Raw genomic sequence first — 22535 nt, forward strand, 5'->3', positions numbered from 1 at the left:
GTCTTTGCTTTGGGGTCTCAGCTCGGATGCTTGTCTCGGGGACAGAGACCCAGGGGCCGGGATAGGTTTAGTGAAGTGTTGACAATAATTGTTGTACAGCATGGTTGCTAAAATCTGACCCACACAAGCATGCCTAAAAAAGAAACGGTGTTGCCGTGTAGGTAGTTGTGTGATTGTGTTTAACAGAAAGGATCGAGCAGTAATCTTATTTCTTTGGGATTTTTAATGTCTCCGAATTTTTAACTTGGCCTGTGAGCTCATAGCTGTTGAGCACAAAAAAAAAATGCGGTTAATCGACCCGGTTCAAGAGTCTTTCTGAATCTACGCAGTGGGGATTTAAATCATCTCAAAGCGAACGCAATTGTGCACCGATGACAAAAACCAACGTGTCGCAAAAAGGCCACAAAGAGCGCAAAAAAATTCCCACCACTGTTTATTTTCTTTCTCTTCATCCCCGTTTCTCCCTCGCGCTCTCTCTCTCTCTCTCTTTTAATGCAGCCCGTTTTTAGGCAAGTAAAAAGAATTTTAAGAAGTATTAAAATCTCCCTTAAACCGTGAGCCTTTTTTTCCGCGAGACTTTTTCTTCGCGATCGCACATCATAATAAAAAAAAGTAAATCTGTAATTTTTCCTACAACTGTGTCTACTGCCCCATTGTGTGCCGTGTTGGCCTGCTGCAAGAAATGAAGAGAGAAAAATCCCTGTGATCCATATTAATAGACCCCAAGACGGTGAAGAAAGAGCCTACCCCCGGCAGCCTCATTCACACTGCCAGTTAATTTATTTGAAGTTTTAATCTAATTATTAACTATTTGGAGGATAAGAGGCTTTGTTGCTTTAATAGCCTAGTGGTATCTGCGTGCTCTGCCAGCGAAGAAAGTCGAGGGAGGTTTGGGACAAAGCCCTCGTCCGAAAATATTTGTCAAGTCTTTTACGTGTCATTCTAACAGGGCTTACATTTCGCCATTGAAAAGCCACTAGAAAGGGCCTTTTTAGAGTTGATTGGCAACTGCAGGCGCGCTAAATGCTAATGAGACACAGATGGATAGAAGATTATCACCGCAGCCTTTTTTTTTTCTTTCTTTCTCCAAAGTTTCTCTCTCCCCCTCTCCCCCCACCCACACCCCTCAGTGCTGGCCCCTCCCCAAGTCTTCTTATTGCTCATTTCATACTATTAATGAGCAGGCTAATGACATCTCCTTTTTCACGGTCAAGGGGACAGTGATTAATTCATGGGGTCTGCCTTCCTTGATCTCATTCTTGGTGGTGGGATGGTGGCAGGGAGAGGGAGGAGGTGGGGTGGGGTGGGGGGGGGTCAAGTGTTGAGCCGGGCGAGGGAGTGGGGGAAAGAGAGGTTGGCGCTGGCAGAGAATCGAGAATCTGCGAGTCCGCCTGCAGTTCTGGTTCGGAGTGGTTTGAGAGTGTGGGCGCCTCGTAGTGCTGTATTTTTCTTGAGGGGACGGAGATGCAAACAAAACACCCCATTTAGAGAGCCTGATAACACACACACACACACACACACACACACACACACACACACACACACACACACACACACACACACACACACACACACACACACACACACACCCCACCCCCCCCCCCCCCCACCCCTTCTGGTGCGCAGTACTGCTGGGACAGAAGGTACGAGGTCACATGACAAAGCCCAGGCGTGAAATTTAATTAGGGAAGGGCCTGCTTGCGATTTCACAGCCTTCAAATGAAAGAAGGGCTTTTGAATTTATTGGTACCTCTATTTACGAGTCTTTTTCGGGGCCCGGCCTCTCCACCAGTCCTTGTTAGCGGCCTGCCCCCTGTCCCCCTCCTGTCTCCACCCTTCGTCTCTCCTCCCCTCACCCTGGTCTCCTTGCTCTTTTTACTGCCCTCACCAAAGCCAGGGCATGAAAAATGCCCTCGTCGTTTCCAGTGACTGGCCCCATAGACCGAAGCCTGTCTAACGCCGGAGTAAATAAGCAAGGAAAGAAGCCAAGCGCTTGTTAAAACTGTAAAATGTCACTTTTGTGGGTTGGATGGGTTCATTTTATTGTTTTGTTCTATTGGTTGTTGTTTTTTGGCTTGGTTTTTGCAATATGGTTAATCTACCACAGACGGAGCTCGCTGGAGCGACATGAGCAGTACATTATACACGAATGAGTGAGGCGGCAGCCAGATTTTAATTAACACAGGCTGGATCCGAATCTAGACACATTGGACAAATGCTTAATGAATGTTATGCAATATTATATATGGTTACATAAAGCCCTACTTTGTCCTTGTAGAGCCCGCATTTTCATAGGAGCAGATAAGCGTCCACGATCCATCAGTTATATGTTTCTGAAATGCTTCGAATGAAAGAAATGCGAAACACTGAAGCTGTAGAAGCAGCGGTTGAAATGCAGACAGACCTCAGCAGAACCAGGTCTGTTTCTGTTTAAGAGCTTTTTTTTATTTTCATTTAGGATATTGATATTTTATTGTAAAACCAAAAAAACACACACTCGCCTCATTTGGAATGGCCAGTTTTGTCAGAATGTCTCCATTCACAGCAAGGGCCCCCATGCCCACATGGAGAGAAGGAGGACGTGCGGGCAGGCTCCTCTGACCCGCCCACTTGTGGAGTCATTCGTGTTCTGACATAGTACGGGCTCCGTAGCGACATACAGGAGACTCGGCTCTGATTGGAGGAGAAGCGCATGGTTCTGTGATGTCACTGCACACCTGCCAGTGCCCAGGAGATCACTGTTGTTTGGCAGGGAGTAGAAAGAGCCCTGTATGATGTCATACAGCAGGAGTGGCCAGTTCGTCATAGGGCACACACAGACACTCGCAGCAGGGCCAGTCTTCCACAAGACAATCAACCAATCAGCTTGTCTTTGGGCTGTGGGAGGAGACCGGAGCCCCCCGGAGGAAAGCCATGTAAACATGGGGAGAACGCGGATATCTCCCAAGGAATTGAACCCAGGGCCCCAGCGCTGCGTGGCAGCGAAGCATCCACTGTGCCCCCCATGCCAGAGGAATATCTGAATAATACTGCTGCTCTTTCTCCTACCATTCCTCTGGGAAGTGAACATTGCAAATATGTGATAAAAAAACTATACAATTAAAGCATCTAGCAGTGAGTCACCCAGGTGCAACTCATATATTCAATCCACTACTTGTTACTTGCACTTAATTGTATGCTATTTTGGTTTTAGGTGGTTAATTAACTTGACTTACGTTTTGCATGTTCTGCACACATGTTGGTTTTGTCTGCAGCACAAATTCTTGCCTGTCATTCCCTTCCTCCTCTCCCAGGTGTGCCAGTGAAGGTGACCAATGTGAAAGAGGGGAAGTGTGTCGACTCCGCCCTGCAAATCTTCATGTACCTCAACGAGATTGGGTAATTGATCTCATTCATGTGTACAGAACTGAGCTCGGGCAGATGCTCTCAGTCCAGTTAATTAGTACGTCGTTTTGTTTTCTGGTAGGCTTCAGATGTTTCTATGATTTAAAGGAAGATGAGGATTTATCATGATGTCTTTAGATAAATGTGCTGTATATACTGTGTAATATTTAAGTGAGCATCCATCATTTAGAGACTGTGTATGTATGTGAAAAATGCATCAAGAACCAATAGATAGAGACCAAGACACAACAGCCAGTACCTGTCCATCATAGCCATGCCTGGTAGAGAAAGACAGTGATTCTATATATCAAATTCACATGGTTGTGAGGAAAAGGGATGACTCTCCTACCTACGTCTGGAAATGCCCTTTTTAACCTGGCACAGCCCTTTATATGAGTGTATTGCTGGTAATGTAAGCAGCTCTTAATGGAAATATTCCTGCCACCTGTAGATCTGTTCGAATCATCAGTGACCATAGGTCTTTATTTCCCTACAAAATACATTTTTTTTTTCCATGAAACTTTGCAACATTAAGTCTAAGACTGAATCTGTAGGATTAGAAATGAGTAACTTGAACAACTGTATTATAATTGTAGTTTTAATGTTCTGATTATGTATTTGACTGATGAAAAAGAGATGATGTCGGAGTTGATTCTGGAATTGTTTTTAGCTCTGTTATCTTCAGAGGCATCGTAGGACCCTAGTAAGCTCACCGTGTGCTGGTACGATATCACTGAACTTGAAGTGTGCTCCAGTGACTGCAATCCACCTTTAATGACAAGTGATGGAGCGTGACAAGAAATGTGATAACGCTAACTCTGGGGGGCATTGTTGTAACTTTGCCACTTGGTGCTGAATGCCTCCAGTACCTTATACCTTGAATAGCAGTTCACTCGTGCCTGTACAATCTCCCTTGCCCTCCAGCCCAGCTGTCTGGAGTCTGTTCCATCTCACATTCCCAATGTTAATGACCGAATTCTCCTGTCCTGCTCTGAATACAGCTGCTACCTTTGAAAAATTTGAGAAGAAACCTTTCCCTCTTTGAGTCCCGGATCCTCTTTCAGCAGATGACTTCCTTCTTCTCCGGCGCTAATTCCTGCGGGTCAGCGTGCCGAGCTGTGGGCCCGAGCGAGATGAAAGCAGGATTAGCATGGCAATGAGCTTGTATCTACAGTGGAATGGACGTGTTAGTCAAGGAAAACAGAGGATTGGGGCTATTACTGTAGCCAACCTGTATCGGGAACAGACTGTTGTTCATTATTCCACACACAGATTAGCATTGAAAGGTTTCTAACGTGCTTATTGGTTTATTATATTCAGTATCGTACATATTTAGGTTTCATTACAGCGTACCTGTTTGCAAAAAATAGCAGTTATCCCTTTCAGGCTTTCAGTTCTCGTCATTTCCAAGTTAATTTTTCATGTTTGCATTTTTTTTTCCCCAACTTCTTTTCAACCTACAACCCCCTTCCTGGTGGCCTTGTACAGAGACATCTGTCTCCCTGTAGCTTTTGACGTGTAAAAATAGATTTTGGTATCACTTTGTCGCAAAGTTCCCTATATTATCATTCTATGAGGTTTATCTGAGATGCGATTACTGCTGATTGGTCCAATATCGTTTATTGCACATTTAGATAATGACTGATAAGCAAAAGCAACGTTACTGTACAATCTCCATGACCAGCAGAGATCACTCTTCAAACAAGCTCCCATCTTAGCAACAAAACATAATTTCTTCAAACCTCTTCCTGGTAATGTTTGTCCCACCTGTCTGCCTGTTCTGTAGTGTAAAACATGCAGTGTTTTTCCCCCATATGGAATCCCTTGTCTGCATGACTCCTTCTTTAACTGCCCCTCTGCCACCACTGCCCTCTCCTTATTGGCAGAGGGGCAGAAACTCTGTGTTGTCATCTCAAAGAACTTGCGGGGAATTATGGGAGACTAGGGTTTTCCTTTCTTTTTGAATGAGGCCAAATGCTCCTTGTCCCAGTTGATCATCCTCTTCCTTTGTTGTATGTGTGCCTGTACGAACCTGGAACGGTTCCACATTCTTAATACGACACTTCCTTTAGGACTGCCTTCAGCAGCCTTAGCAGATAAAGATGATGTACCTGCTTTCCTGTGATCACTGCAGTTTGTTCAGGTACCCATTGCAACAACTTCAGGCCCGACTAAAAAAGTAGTATTTTACTTATACAATTGATATTTTCTTGTGGAAGGAAACAAGATGTTCTTTCACATTTTTCAACATACTGCTGTGCTCATACTGCTCAGAAAGACAGACAGGAGGCAGATCACGCTGAAGTTATGAACAATGTTATATCCTCCCTTGTGTTTCCTGCGATCACAGAAACTCAAAGCACACTATACAAGAGCAGTCAGTATGCAGAGTTGAAGTAGCTAATCCATCACATTTTCTAATAAAAATCTGCTTGACTCCTTGTCAGATGGGCCTTATTACCCACATTTGTTTCCCTCTGCATATCAATAGAGCTAAAAGGCTGCTGCTTTTTTGTACCGGTCTATCAGTACCAGTATTTCAGGAGAAAAGAATTCTTTTTTTAGCATAAAGAAGAAAACAAAATGAATGAAAAGAGTGGAACAGCGATAAAAATGTCTAAGACTTTATTACATCAGTGTTTTTCTATGTGTACAGAATCAGAAAGTTTCAAAGTGCCGGTTCTTTGGGAAATATCTTCATTATGTCGGCGGGTTTTCCTCTGCTTTCGGCAATATGCTGCCTTTTTTTTTCCCCGAACGGGTCTCCTTGTGTCACAACTGCGACGTGCGAGAGGGAGTGTTTGGGGGGTAGAGCGCTGGGGAGCAGTGGGCTAACCCGGTCTCTGCTTCTCCTGGGACAGGGGGAAGCACGGAGTGGGAAGAGTGGACATTGTGGAGAATCGTTTCATCGGCATGAAGTCCAGAGGTAAGCGGTCTTCTCGGCTGTCCTGTATTCATTGGAAACTCGGTTATGTACTTTACTCCCTACAGCAGCTCCGCTCTGAAACGAGCGTCCCTGGGGAAAATACGGGGAGGTGGTAGATGAAGAGAGGTGCTTTATAAAATCATCTAAAAAAAAGGATGGCTTGGTAGCCAAGCTCGGCGCTCCAAACAACTTCTCCGGGCGGTGGAGGAGTGAAGGCGGCGGTTACGATCCCGCACTCCGAGTGGAGTCGGGGGGGCTGCTTTTAAGGCCTGACAAATTAGTGTTCTTGTGTTGACCCATGAAGTTATTCTGTTAGCCAGGCTCTTTAAATCAGTTCACTGTTCCTTTTGTTGGAGGAGTTAGGGGGGGGGCAGATGTGGGGGTAACTGATGACTGGGAAGTAATTAGGCCTGGATTGGAAGTTAGCAGGTACCAGCAGCTGTCCTTTGTGGGGATCATAATGGGGAGTGAGGAAGCGAGAGCAGACCTAGTACCCTCAGTGGGGTGAAGGGGTGGGGTGGGGCTCTCCACCCCTATCAGACTGCACCCATCTGCGAGTCTGAAACATCACAGCTGTGTCTCTTGGCCACTTGGCAGCCCCACAGTCTTATGGCTTCTGCACGGACTTTTTTATAGGTCGATTTGCAGAGACCCTTGACCTTCTCTTTGTTCAGTCTGTTCAGGAGCTCCGTGGAGCTCAGCCCTAAGCTACAGACCATGATCTCTTAAGAAGTACATTTAGACGTGCCTGACACATTCAAGCTGGTGGTGGGAGGCTGGATATGGTTTTGTAGGCAGTATCCACAAGATAATTCTTCATTGATGACTCCCAAGTGTGACTCGTATCTTATATGATACAGGACTGCTAGTACTATGTTATAACATATGAAGTGCTGGGAAAGTTCTGTCCTTGTCACCAATATAGTCTGTAAATTGTTCTGTAAAGCACTTTGAGAAGCCACCTTTAAATGTGCTATATGAAACAAGCAATTATTATTATTATTATTATTATTATTATTACTATTTTTATAGTTAGGGCCCCTGAGCCACGTAACTCACAGAAGAGTGCAGGTTTAATTTATGACTGTTTTCCAGGCATGGTGCAAACTGAGTGTTACAGGTGCTGGGTTATCCATGAGTTTCCATTGCAAAACCTTTTTAGTGCAAAAGTGGATCCTTGTGCTGTTTCAGCATGAATCCTTCCCTCTCCCTCTCCCTTATCTTACAGCAACAAGCAAACTGATTTGGCAGACGAGTTACAAAACTCGGAGTATTCCGCACTCCGAAGTTTTATCAAAAGTAATCGAATCGCAAATGGCTGCCATGTCTGAAAACGGCCTGTTCTGATTTTTTAAAAAGTTGTGTATTAAAAGTGTTAAATGGGAACCCAGATTTTTCAGGATCTCATTACGTAACTTCAGATTTTGAACATGCAAATAAATCCGATTGTGCCGGAGAGCACAAGCATTCAGATGTTAAAATAAGATGCCTATTAAAAAGGCGCTGAGGTGGTGTAGGCACTGCCGAACGAATTGAACGTTGGAGTTCTCAGAGGGACGGTTCGAGATCTCGCAGTTGGCCCACACAACATACATTGTAGTCTGCAGGAAAATAAGTGTAAAAAATATTCAAAAAGCTCTGCGTATCTCCTTCTGGATCTCCGGCCCTGATGCCTTTGTCTCCTTTCCTCTTTTATTAATAGGGTTTTAGTGGCTGACAAATTGATCCTTTCGTAAAAGGAAAACAAAGGGCTTTGTGCCCTGATGAAGTGTTTCTCGAAACCCGCCTCACAAAATCAGTTCATTGTACCTTTTGTGTCTGAGCTATGGGGCAGGCAGGGACTGTGGAGTGGCTGGCTGTTAACCTACCGCTTCCTATGGGCATTTAAACACCAGTGTTTTGAATACAAGGCTGAATATTTCTAATTCAAATCCTGTGTGCTTTGTAATAACTGTTTTACGGTCATAATTGACCTTGGCTATATTTAATTAATCAGAAAGCTATCGTCAGTTTTACTGTAGGTGTACAAATGCAGTAGACTCTGCATGTTGGAGATAGAATGAGGTTTGAAGGCTGATTATTAATGTTTTGGTGACCTAGGCTATTTTTTTGTCATTTTCACGGGAGGTGTAAAGGACATGTAAACTTTTGTTCCTGTCTATCGGATATATCTCTTTGTCTCCCTTTTTCGAGAATAAAATCCTGGTCCTTTAGGCAGCGAGCCGGGGCTGGCAGTATAATCACTTGCTGGATTGACCAAGCAGAATTAAACAGATTCCCTTTATTGGCTGATAAATGGATTCCTTTCATCCCTTTGTGGAGCGAGTTTTGTGTGCGTGTGTGTGAGTGTCTCGATGGCAAAAAGGGGGAGAGACTGGCTGAGACTTTGTAATTAAGGCTTATATTTAACCGCTAATTAAGCACTGTCCTGTTAATGGCAATTAATCCCAATTGTATTATGCTTTCTGAATATCTTTTGATCTGCTCATTAGGAGGGAGATAAAGGGTTATAAATGCCACATTTAGTGAAGGGCAGGACTTGCCTCTTTGATACTCTCTCACTTTACATTCACTCCAATAATGAATAAATTCATCCTGATCCTACAACACGTAAATGCATGAATTTTAGAAAAGGCAATTTGTACTTATAGTCACTTCTGCTCCTAAAGAGGTGATGTGATTAGCTACTGTCTTATTTTCTGCTGTTTTAAAGCTGGGGGTTTAATGTCTGTTGGCTGTTGCATCATCACATTATCTTAAAGGTAAGCTTGCAATGGTAATTTTATGTGTAAATGTTTACTGCAAACAAATCTGCTTTTTTAAGCTGTAGCACAGATGTTCTGAACTGTTATCTATGTGGTAACAAATGTTCAGACACTTTTTAGGTTCCTGAGCTAGGACCTGGAAGGTAGATTTATTTTTATCCATCCTGCTGCGATTTGCTGTAACTTGTGTGAACTTTTTGTCTGTGTTTCATGAGTAAAAGCAAATAGGCTTGTGTGAATGAATTGGACATTAACGAACAGACCAGGTATACTGAGCCTGAAAGACATCACCCGAAACATTCGAATTACTCAATGAAACCTTTTTTTATCTAGTGATAACTGAGGTCCGTGTGCTTGTAACAGATGGCTGTTCGGGAATACACGAAAAGGCCTTGTCCATGTTTTCTCTGAAATAGAAAACTGATATGACACTGTTTGTATGGCAAGAGAAGAGTGCACTCTCGCTGTGCTCCCAGATACAATTCATTAACACTTGCCAGCGTTTCAGCAAACACAAACTTTCATCAGGACATAGCGCCTTTGGCTAAACAAGGATCATCTATAAACTAGAATCCCATAACAGCTGGTGTTCCATGCGAGAGGAATCCCCTTTTCTGAAAGGAGCAGTCGTGGAATAAAAGAAAATCATCAGGCCAGAGCACAATTTTCAAGCATCTTGGGCACCAAAAAATCCAGTCAATCCTGTACTTATAACTCAACAGCTTCAAGCAATAGTTATACAGTATTTCTATGACAATACAACATTCACTTTTACATTTCTACATTCAAAACGTGCTGGGCAGGCCCTGTTTAATGAAAAGGCTTGCAAATTTAAATCCCTGTTCGATCCGTAAGGTGTTAAAAGTATTAGGCCAAGAAATCCAGAATGCCTGCCTCTTTAGAAGTATATTAATAATGTCCAAGCACGACAATATAAGAGACATTAAGACAGTTAAGATCCTTGTCTAAAGCTGTTGCTCGAGTTAACATATTGAGTTAAAGGACACTTCTTTCCTGTAAAGCCAAAGAGAACCTAATTAGCTGTTTAGGTGTCCCATTATTTTTTTTTCTTTTTCTGATCTTCCCGATAAGGCTGAAGTGGATGACTGGCTCAGTGACGGATGAGGTGCTATTAAGTGAGATGGGAGTTAAAGATTATCAGGATTGCCAGAAATCCTTTCAGCCACACACCTGTGGCAGATCCCCCCCGCCCTCTCAGACACTGGAGAAAAACAATAGGCCTGTTTCAGTCTCCAGTGCGTCTTCACTGGCCTGTCTACCTTTACACTATGGAGAATGGAGGGGGTCTTAGTCAGAGGCCTGTGAGCGCTGAACAATAGCACTGCAGCGCTTGCAAAGGTCTGCTGATGTTCCCATGCCTGAAGGCTGGTGATTCAGGCTCTGCTGGCCCTGCTCAGCCCCTGGGCTTTGGGACAGGGGCAGAGTATTTGTCAGTCCTGGGCTTTGCTGTATCGCAGTATATCCCAGTGCAGCGGTGATGCAAAGGTGCTCTTGAACTCCTCTTTGAATGAGGGCTTGCACTGCTGTAAATGAGGGGATAAGCAGTTCAGTTTATTTGTCATTTGCACATGCGCAATGAAATGCTTATTTGCATGTAAGATAAGATCAGATCACTTTATTGGCCCTATACAATTTCTTGCATTTGGAATTTGTCTTTTCGCACAACCCAGCTTGCTCTCCATGAGACACACAGACAGGGGGAGACGCCTGGGGTCAGAGCGCAGGGTCAGCCATTTATACGGCGCCCCTGGAGCAGTTGGGGTTAAGGGCCTTGCTCAGGGGCCCAACGGAGTAGGATTCCTCTGCTGGCCGCGGGATTTGAACCGGCAGCCTTCCAGCCACAGGCGCAGATCCTGAGCCACAGAGCCACCACACCGCCTTCTTGTGCAGTCTTTAAAGGAATCACCCAAAACATAAACACAGAACAGCAGCAGCAACAACAACAACAACAACAACAACAACTTAAAACAAAGTTAGACAAGCAGTGTGAGAAAAAACACAGCAGTGTGAGCCAGTGGTAGTGGTAGAGTTCCGTAATCGGACAGTTTGTGGGCAGAAACTGTCTCCTAATCTGGAGGTTCGTGCCTTTATGCTCCTGTAACGCTGACCAGGGGGAAAGGGGAGAAAAGTGAGAAACCAGGGTGATTGTTGTCCTTAGCGATACGTAAAGTAAAAGCTTACAGGGTAAGTCTGCGTAGAACTGTTACTCATCTTTTCATCTATTCGTAAAGAAAAGACCTTCAGATCTGTTTAATGTGTTGGTTTTCGCATGTCCAGCTCCCTAATTAATTATTGCTTTAGTGCCATAACATGAAGCTAGTTGTGCTGAGAGTAGAACTGGAAGTATTTTTAACCACCAAAGCCACAGACACCTTGTTTTCAGCCCTGACAGCTTTTTTAAAATGAGATTTCCTATAAGCTAATAAAGTATTCTAGATGCAAGGTTATGAAGATCTTTTTGTCCTTGTTAAGCATCATTTTGCCATTGTAGAAAAAAATGTTCCCAGCATCTACCCAGTAGCTTCCTGCTGGGGGAGTGTGTCTTAGCCCTGCCTCATCCTGAAGGCCCTGGGATACCCTGTTCTTGAACCCAGGAAACCTGCCCTTCACTTCAAGGATGAAACATCGGGCTTCTGGCCACTAGGTGGCGCTGTGGTCCATTTTCTCTTATTTTCTTAGACTTTATGGTAGTTTAGCTCTGTTGAGGGGAGAATGGGGGAAAAATACGAGGTGGTAGTATTTACATTTGTTGTTTTTAACTGTACCAGTCTGTTTTTGGAGGTTGTACCATTTAGTCATATTAATCATTTAGACTCTTTACTAAGTTGTTTTATGACTATCACTCAAGAGAGCTTTGATAGGCGGTCTGTTGGGTGACGATGTACCCTCAGTGGCTTGTATGTATTTGTTGATGGTTCCTCCACCTCAGAGCAATGAGACCCATGACTGAAGCCCATCTCTGGCCAGGTGAACCACATGATCCTTTGTTTTGTTTCTTTCGACACTGCTATGTTCTATAAACAGGCTTATTAAAAGCTCTTGTCTGATTGTTTTCCTATTTGGAGCTGTATGACAATGGTATTAACGAGATTTCGCCTTTCATCTCTAGTTGATTAACATCCTATTATCAGTGCCTTTGTTCAGTCACAGCTTCTCTCCACACATGCACTTCCAATTTCAATTAAAAGCAAAGAAAATTTCTTTTTACATTTTATTTGTCCTTAAAATAATGCACCTTGCATTGCTGAAATGAAAGGAAAAATTAAATACCCGTCCCAGTTTGCATATTCTACATGAGAAAGAAGAAAATAGGTCATTAATAAAAATAATATTTAAATAAACAAAAAGGCATTAACGCGTCAAGGTAACGGCAAGCACAAACTGTTCTTCACTTTAACAAAAACGTTAATTAAAATCTCTTTTTTGTGTGTCGATGTGTTGTTTGTCGAGCCTCCGTGAATTGCCTTTAGAAAACGCGTTGCTTTTCAGAGAATATTTCTTGCTAACCGAACCAAAAGCAATTTTAACGAATTGTTATTTTAATGAACTCAATTATTTATTAAATGGAGGTGTTTTTCATCGGGCAGAGGCATTGTTCAGCTGTGCATGGCTCACAAACGTCAGGGACACATGAGAAGGTTTGATTCTGAGAAGATTTTTTGGAATCAATCTGAATGTTTGACAGAAGTCACTTTGTTTGTGAAAAGAACAATATGTTGTGTCATGAACTCTTTCGCATGGAGCCCTGCAGTAGGAGGCCTTGGCCACTTTGTTTAAAAACTTTTTTTTCCATGTCAAGAAGCTATTTTTTTTACTGTTCAGCATCCTTACTCGTGTTGACGAGCACATAAATCCCAGGAAGGCAACCCAGATTCAAATCAAACCAGCGGAAAGCAACATAATTAATTAATGGCTTACACTTACAAAGCGCTTTTCTGGACACTCCACGTGATCCTCACTGTCCCTTCCTTAGACAGGAAAGATGCTTTTAATGGGCGAGGCACCAGTGGTCTGCTTTTCACATGATGTTCATCTGACCCCTTTTTTTAGAGCTTTTCTTGCTCCAGGTCTAATATTTACTGTAAGGGTGGGCCGCCTCTCCGTTCTGAATCATTTCACGAACGGGAGGGAGTCCGATTAATCGACCGCAAAAGGGAAAGCGCTCCTCTGAAGTTGCTAGGTCCCTCCTAGAGACTGTATCGCAGGAAACGAAATGAGCTGCAGCTCTGTGATGCCTGGCAAAGTGTCACCTGCATCCAAAGGAATGATAATCCAATGTTTTTGTAAGGATGTTTCCCCCCATGGTTAGCCTACTTCATTAAAGGTGGTAAAAAAAAAAAAAGTAGTCGTCAAAGATACCAGCCTGCTTGGAGGGATTTCGTTCTGAATGCCTTAAGTACTGTATCGTACTTCTGTTTCGGGAAATGAGATAGTTTCTGTAATCTGTTAGTCTCCGAGTCCCCCACCACTACCACCTCTCCTGAGGCCGGCTTGCAAACATCTCGAAAACAGCGGCAGAGCCACGGGCTCCATCCACCCATTTTATAACTGGTTTATCCAGGACAGAGTCATGGGGAAGTCAGAGCCTATCCCAGCAAGCAACGGGCACAGGGCAGGGTACACCCAGGATGGCACGCCAGTCCATCATGGGGCACACACAGACACAGACTCGCACACACTCACACCAGGGCTGATGTTTCCAGAAGCCAATTAACCTTAGTCTTTGGACTATCAGAGGAAACGGGGGCACCCAGAGGAAGCCCACGTGAGCACGGGGAGAACAGGCAAGCTCCTCACAGACAGCTCCCCAGGTCGGGAATTCAGACCAAGGCCCCATTGTGGCACTGCACCCCGTTTGTTTATTTCGCCCCTTTGCGAATCTCTAAAACATCTCTCGTGTCTTGTGTGAATCGGAAACTTCTGGAACAGGTTTCTCTCATTCATCCGTGCTCCAGTGAGGTTTCACTGTTTTCTGCACTTTCTCCCAGCCGTGCGGTGGCAGGAGCGGACTGGACCGCGGGGTCCGGCCCCGGGTTACTGCTGACGAGCCCTGAGAGGGAGCCGATGGATATCGCACTCGCTCAGACAGCAGCTACTGTACACACATCCACTCTCACACATACACCTTCCTGTCTGTCAGCCCGGCCCGCCCCCTCGTTATCAAATTATCCCTTCTCACTCAGGAGGAGGGACAATTAAGTGCAGAAAATTGAGGTAGTGGAGCACACGCAGGTTTCGCTGGGGGCTTTGTGTTTAGCGTGTGTCCGTGAGTGAGTGTATGCAGCTTGTTTTTCTTTCATCCGTGCCAGGAAGACAAAGGCCCTCTTCTCTGATCTCTTTCTCCCTGTGCTTCAGAAATACTTCCTTTCCCTCCCTTCACTCTTGTGTTCATTAAAGCCTTTCTCCTAGCATGCTGCGATTCGTCTACCTATTTTGTGCATTGCGTGTTTGAAAACGTGAGTGTATACCACCATATACGTGTTCGAACATCAGAAAGTCCACTTGGATCATCTAGCTTATTTGCATCAAGTTTCTATAGTGCCATAACCAATACTGACTGCACTGCAGCCCCCTGAATAATTAATTGCCTCTGAACGCCGCCTACCCAAATTAAGCCCACATTAAACAATTGAGACTCGCTAATCTAACATGCGTGTATTTGGAAGCTGGAAGGAAACTGGAGCACAGAGAGGGGTACCCCAAGTTGGAAGTGAGCCCAGAATGTGGCAGTACTCCCCATCGTACCATGCTCCTCGAAATATTCTGTAAATATTACTGTACATTTAGGTCGGATATACACGATATACACATTAGCAGTAAATAATATTCACACCCTCTGCCAACTGTGTCGTAATTGATTTACATTTTGTATGTATTTCTAAATGAATCAACTGCTTCAGGTCGTTCATGTTTACAAATATAGACCACAGTGTTGATAGGAACTGTTTTTGAAAAAAGAATATGTCCCTTCATCCATTTTCAAAACCTGCTTAGTCCAGTGCACCCTGAGCCTGAGCCTAACCCCAGCAGACAATGAGCACAAGGCAGGGCAGCACCTGGAGGGGATGCCTGTCCATCACAAGGCATGCACACCAATGGGGGCCGATTTTAAAGATGCTTGTTTACCTAGTGGAGCACCCACAGAAAGCCCACAAAGGAGGTGCCGCAGACCAGAACTGATCTTAGGATTTCAGAACTGTAAAAGTAGCAATACTAACTACCATGCCAACCACATGTGCAGCCTATTGCTGTGAACTTTTTGTCCTTCTTAATATTTTTTAAAATGCCCGGTAACGTATAGTCAATGCACATACTGGTAGTGCACAATGATTAACAGAAGGCTGACCTCTCGCCTACAGTTATAAACGTCACAGTTGTAAGCCTTGCTGCATCACTGCCTTTGACAGAACAGTTCTCCTGTCAAGACGTTCTCTACTAGATACAAGGAACTGATTGGCAACTAACCCAGTGGATATTCTCAGGCTTTGGTTCAAGGTGGCAGGTATAAATTGGAAAATGTGAAGTGCACTTTCCCTTGATTGCCTGCAAGATTAGCTTCTTTTTTTTTCAACCTGTCATTTAAAAAAAAAAGTAAATGCATAGTGGAAGTGGCGGAGTATGACAAGCAGGCCTTTCACCGCGGAGAATGGAAACAAGACACAACAAAGAGCAATAATGAAAAGACGGGTTATATCTCAACTGTCCTGATGTTTTCACGTGGAGAAAGCAAACTATCCTGACAGCTGCTGGTGGTGCTTTTCCACGTCCGGCAGTTCCTGCTTCTTTCGTGAAAGTGCTGTGAGTCTTGGTTTCCTGCTCTGCGTAGCAAAATTGCTCCTCTGTTCTGAATGTGAGCTGTAGCTCATGCCTGGTGACTGTGGTGTCCGGGCAATGCCACTGATTCACTGTGACATTGATATCACAGATGCTGCGCCTCAGAGCTTAATGAGATTCGATGACCAGTCATTAGAGCTCACCGTTTTCCTGTTTGCATTAAGACCATGTTGCAGTGTCAAGCTTCATTTGAAAACGTGCCATCGTATTAGCCTCTATGGCATAACTTTTTATTTGACATTTAGACATAGCTTGTGCAGCACAAGGGGAAGTTAACTGTTGTAACGGTGGTTTACTTAAAGCAAGAACTGTGTAAGCATTAATCGCCTTAATTTTGTAAACTAGATATATGTGGATTGTGTGGGCCTGTTTCATTAATAAATGTAGATATGAAGTTTTCAGCTAAACTAGCTGCTCTTAGGTTTGAAGGGATTTTCTCTCTCTTATTTAATGTGAATCAGACAATTTACCTTACAGTGTCTAATAATTATTTCACATGAGGCTGGTCAATGAAATAGTCATGTTTTATTTCATTATTCATACTGTACACTACTCATACATACCCTCAGACTAAGTCTTTTTACTTACTAAAATGTTTTAACAGTGAACCATAACTTATGGATCACAGCATAGTCCTGGTTTATCTAGATCAGCCTTTCTTCTTACCGTGGGACTAAACTTTCTAAGGGGTTTGTGTCCATCCACTGGTTGAACCATAATTCTATCTATTGGTATTAGTTGCAGCCACTTTTATTTGATATGTCTTACCTCTGACGTCAATTGACCAAATATTGCCATATCCATCACTGCAGTCAGAAGTTGAGATGTTGTGTTGTTTCTAGCCTTCTTGATTAACAAAAAATTAAATTTCAAATCTCCTATGCCTTGTAACACTGCCATGAGCCAAAAGGACAGCTGTGACTGATGAAAACATATGTATCCTAACGACAGATGTCATATTTCGCTAATCTCCTGCAAATGAAAGCAAATATAACTCCCAAATGGGAAGCTCGGAATGGAGATTATTGTGGATATTTTATGGTGCATCAGACCATTCTGTAACTTGCTGACATTGCTCTCACAGCAGCTGGAAAAAAGAAAGGACTTTGCTAGTTTATTTGAGCCATTTTTAGGTCTTTTCAGTGCCTGCTGTTCTAGCATCTTGACAGGATTTGTAACCTTGTGCTTTTGCAGGGATCAAAGTGAAGCTTACTCAGATAATTCTCTGTCAATTGTGAACCATTATCTTTCATAGATATTGTATATCATCTTATTTTTTAAAATGCATTGGAAATATAATACAGATTTTCGTGAAGTTCAATGATCTGCTTGACAATATATTTTTTTAACTTTATCTTTTATTTAGCTTTTTGTCTGTCTTTTTAGAGACCGAGAGTCGTTCTCTGTGTTGGCTTGTGCTTTACCTTCCAAAACAATTATCAGGATAAACAGTCAGGCCCTTGAGCCATTTGGAGAGCAGGATTGTAAAGAAAAGCTCGCAGCTTTGCCTTTATTTGTTGCTTTATTAAGACGATGCCAAACAATACACTTAACTGAAGGCTGTCCTTGAATATATCCAAGAGACACCTCAATTCATCAACTCCAGCGCTGTAACAGAAATGATTGTGTCAGCTTGTTGTCCATGCCTTGTTAGAACCACAAGCACTACACCAGTGCTCATTTCCATTGTTGAAAGTGGGCTACAGTGCAGGAGATCTGCATTCAGTCACGTCATTATTCCAGTTTGCTGCTGCCCTCTTCTTTGTTAAAGCAGGACAAAATCCAGGGACTAGTGCAGTGCAGTGAGGGGCCATTCTAATGTGGCAAGGGCCAGAAACGCACTCATGATTCAGTCTTAATCCATGATTATCTTCCAACATGGAGGTGGTGGTAGAGAATCAATTATGGACACTTGTAAAATGATGGTATCGTTACTTACAGGGGGTGTCCAGGTGTGGGTTCTCTCATCAATATACTTCATTCTTTAAGCAAATGTCTGATTATCTCTGAAGCAGGAGACGTGGCCAGACAAACGTTTTTAACTAGGACAAAACCAATAACGGTTGAGTGATTAAGTCAGCCTTGACGGGGGATGAGACATATAGAAGATATAGAAAGACACAGCACGACACTGTGTGGCAGGAAACAAGAAGGGAAGGGTGGAAAGTCAAGGCAGCTGTGCCAGGTGAGAGTTTTCTTCTTCACAGAACAAGAAGACAGAACTTCAGGGTAGTTTGAGCACTGAAGGACCGACTCTTGGCACTCTACGTTTGAAGTATGGGACTGTTATTTTATACACGTAGAAATACCAGTTTCCTTTTTGAGGTGTCCTATGGGCCAAAAGAAATCTCTCATTTTTGGTGGTAGTGCATTATTAATTCTGTTTTAGAGGGAAAAAATCTGATCCCAGCCTTTTATTGGAGACAGATTGTGCCTCAGTTGCCAGGTAGATTTGTTTCCATGTACTGTATACGGATGGTATGGCTTTGATTCTCCCAGATCTGCCGGTACATCATAATCTGAAATGTGTGTTACAGTCAGTAAGTTTTTTTTTTTTCCTTTGTCGCCAAGCAAAGTCCTTCATAGAAAGTTCAAACACACACGGTAAAGATCATCGTTTTGTTTGTTAGGGGGGAGTCTCAGTCCCAAAGCCTAACCAGTGCATTTATAACATTTTTTTTTTGTACAGCACTACTTTCTGCACAGGGCAGAAAATACGAACAGCATTGGGAAACCAGTGCGCGGCATGATATGAAAATCTTTTCTCGAATCTTGGTCCCCTCACACAAGTCGAGCAGTGTACGGTGGGTGAATTGTGAGTGCCCCAGTTCCTTCAGTGGGTGAAGAGAGTATAATGGTATGGTTTATGTGCCATGCTTTCCCCACTGTTGCAATGCTGTTTCCCATGAATACCTGCTATGAAAGAGCCCATTAAAATTCGCCAGCTAATAAAGGCAAATTTAATAAATGCATTTCCTACCTGTTCCATTATACAGCCCCTGCAGAGTGGCAGGCAGGCAGCAATAAAGAGCTCTACTTCTGATGAGTCAAGCGGCTAAAGTGAGCAATTAAAGTAAAGTATACACTTCTCCTACATTTTTTTTTTACTTTTATTTTTAGACACAACCTGTTTTTTTTTTTAAAAAACATGCCTGGCAAAACTGATTTAATTGCAACACAGTCTGACATCAATCAGTATTAACTCATATTGTCACAAAAGCTTTCTTCTCTGCCACAGTCCTTATCTACACCCCTGTCCTTCGCTTTAACCTGTTTGTATTCAGGTGGCCCTCAGATTGGGGAAAAAAACAGTTACGGGAGTTGGCTTGATTAAAAAAAAAATATTCATCTCAGTCTTTTAATGAGAATTAGTCATTGCTATATTCGAACTGGCAGTCGTCGTAATGTATTTAAACAATACAGTTCTCAGTTCGCCCATGAATTAATAACTAGTTTATTACTCTTCATCTCCAGCAAGACACCTCTGTTTTGTCCCTTGTATTCTGTTTGGACACGTATGTACAGGCTGGTGAGGCAGTATTCTAAAGCAGGGGATTAACAGGGGTGTGGTCTGTGGTTTTCAAGAACCAGCTCCCAAGATCAATTATTTGAAGGTTTTTAACTTGTCCCATGTTCGTTTTCTCAGTGCTTTCAGCAGAAGGCTGTGTTTTCAATGTGTTGAAGCTCACTAGTGTAGACCACACTGAGGTGATGTTTCCATGCAATGACACCGGATGACAAGTCATGACACTGCAGCCACAGTTATTGTATATGGAGGGCCCAGAGATTCTAGGATTGGGGGTGATTCAGTTAGTGAAATTACTTCTCCAGCTCTGACAAACTGCTGATTCTCTGCCATACATCCCATATCTGGCGCATCACTCTGAAATGACAACCGCCAGTTTGAGACTAATGCTGTGGTGAAGAAAGAGTTCCCGTGGAGGTGGGTAGTTTATGGCTGACTGTAATGGCCAGTGTTATGGCTAAGTGAATCTTTGTAAGTTTCATCCATACAAGTCTGCCTCTGAAAGCATTATCAGTAGCAGGTACAGGACAGCAGGAATCAGTCTGTGAGTGAAGGCAGGTAGCTTAGACAGGATTGATTTTTTTTCTTCAACTGAGCCATGAATTACTAGCCTGAGAAGCTATCCTGGTGAATAGCAAACCGAAGGAGAAATAGGTTAAATGTATCAGACGTGTGCAGGCAGCTTATTGGATACAAATCCACGCGAGTATCAGTGAGGGGATACCTATCTGCCTTTAGGAATTCTGTACTGACCCTCATCTTAGGTCCCCTCTGTCCATTGCAAAACCCAGCCTAACAACTGTAAACTGTTTCATAAAGGATGAAAGCCGAAAACAAGAGGGTTACCTTCCTAATCTGTATCCTGCTCTTTAGCTGGCAAAAAAACAGGTTTTCCATATGGAATCGCTTTTTTTCTTAAGTCTTTTCTTAATTGAACCTTTTACAGAGGACAGATGAGTGCTACAGTAGCCATCTTGGGGTTAAAATGTATAGTTTTCAGGGGTAATTTTTGGTTGTGGAGAAACATTGTCGTTTGTGTAATCTGCATCTCTCTCTTTCTGTAATGGACGGGCCTTAAATGCACAGATACCTTTGCCAACATAGCTGCAGTTATTTTAAGGTGTGAAAAAAATCATAAAATATCATGAGTTACGCTTTGGTTTGAGCATGCCCCTGGATGAGCTTTTGCTTATGTCTGGTGTGGGTTTTTAATTTGGAGGAGAAAGCATAGCATATTCTATCAGAATAGAATCAGTGACACCATATACTAAAACTAAAAGTCAAGGGGCCATCCTCCTGAACTTTTACAGTACAGGACATTTTCAACAGCATGCTAGCTGGGACTAAAATTACAGCAATGCCTCCTTAGTGCTGAGTTTGCATTACAGAAACAGGAGAGATGTGGGTCTCTGTGCTAAAAGTGGCAATTATAGCATGGGTTCTCAGGATTATAACACCTTCTCAGAAGCTCACTTGTTGGAGTTTACTGAACATTACCACAGAGCATGTGATATACTGTGTTGCATTTAGATTGTCAGAAGGCTTTTGATAGTTGTTGCTAAAGAGGTTAATTCAAAACCTCATCACTGTGCCCTCTGGCGACTCTGGCACCTGTCTGCCCTACCCTTGAAGTTCAATGTGGTTTGCAAGGACAGATATAAAGCCGTTGTGAAAATGTTTCTTTTTTTTTTATTCCTAAAGAGCTGGAAGTGCTTCATGAATGTGTTCCATGCTCCTTGGAAGCTTTTTAAAGCTGAGAAACATATTCCAGACCTGAGCTTTTACAGTCTCGATTCAGGGATGGTGAATGAATGCACCTTCCGGTCTGACAAGTATAGGATTTTAGTTCAAGTAGGGGGCTGCGTCAGCATGCGCAGGCTGCAAAGGAACAAGTAAAAGTCTATTCCCTGCTGCAAAGAGACGAAGGGAAACACAACTTTTCGGCTGTGGAGCCTTCTTCGGGTGTCAGGATATAGGATACAGGATACGAGTATAGGATTTTGTACCACCAGCTCATTGGTAATTCAATAATGAATTGAATTCAATGATTATGGGCTGTGAGTTCACTGGGAAGGATGGGGGAAGTCTGCCTGCTTGTTTGGAGCCTTGCAGCAGCTAGGCTGGGCTATCCTCCACTTAACTGCGAGTCTCAGCAGCCAGATCCCCAGCACACGGCGCATCAGAAATCTTCCTCTTAAACCACGGTTTTGCTTTCAAATGGCAAGCTGCAGTGATGGCAACACACCCTGCAAGGAAAACAACCGTCCACTGTCTATCGCAACCGCGCAATTTTCTGTAATGCCCTTTTGTGCTGCGCGGGATATCAGCCAATACACCGTGTAAAACCCTGGAGGAAAGTTTTTTTTTTTTCCCATTTTTCGGAATATACAGACACCTAAGTGACAGCTTCATTTTCACACTTCATTTTTCCTGTTTTTTTTTTTTTTTGTATCCTCACCTCCCCCTCCCCGCTCCTCAGCAGTTGCTTAATTGCAGGGTTTTGAAAAGGCTAGGCCTGCGGGCCCGCCGAACTGAGAGGCTGCGCGGCCCAACCCTGTTATTTAGCCTCGCGGAGTGCCTCTCAGCGATGGGGAATCTGGAAATTTTCTCCGCAGGCCCCAGAGTGGACTCGTCTGAGCCTCAGCGGGAAAATAATGACAGCTGCCTTTTAACCGGCAAGCTGAGAGAGAAAGGGGGCGAGCGACAGGACCCATGTCACCCTGAAGGGGATCATTTTTGTCAGAGACCGCTGGCAATTTGGTGCGCTTTGCTTTTTGTTCCCCCCCTTTCTTTGTTGTGGTTCTTTTTTTTTTTTCTCCCCTTACGCCTCCCTCCTTTTTTCTTGTCCTAGGTATCTATGAAACCCCAGGAGGGACGATTCTCTACCACGCGCATCTAGACATCGAGACCTTCACCATGGACCGGGAAGTGAGAAAGCTGAAGCAGGGGCTCGGGGTGAAGTTCTCCGAGCTGATCTACAACGGTGAGTTTCCTCCCCTCCCCTGTTCGCCGGGGTCCAGCTCTCCGGTCCAGAGTTCGGGAGCGCGAGCCGCGGAATCGGAGCGACCCCTTCCTGTCC

General features: G+C 43.6%; 1 protein-coding gene across 1 annotated transcript in view; it reads left to right on the top strand.

Moving 5' to 3' along the window:
- ass1 (argininosuccinate synthase 1) overlaps positions 1-22535 on the top strand; it is a 60958-nt gene that overhangs the window by 24578 nt on the left and 13845 nt on the right. The window contains exons 10-12 of the mRNA XM_088615170.1: positions 3294-3378; positions 6246-6310; positions 22308-22439. Coding sequence (XP_088471296.1) covers positions 3294-3378; positions 6246-6310; positions 22308-22439 — 282 coding nt within the window. The remainder of the gene's footprint in view (positions 1-3293; positions 3379-6245; positions 6311-22307; positions 22440-22535) is intronic.

The sequence above is a fragment of the Lepisosteus platostomus genome, chromosome 21 (assembly GCF_059453375.1).
Source record: "Lepisosteus platostomus isolate fLepPlt1 chromosome 21, fLepPlt1.hap1, whole genome shotgun sequence".
Taxonomy (NCBI): Eukaryota; Metazoa; Chordata; class Actinopteri; order Semionotiformes; family Lepisosteidae; genus Lepisosteus; species Lepisosteus platostomus.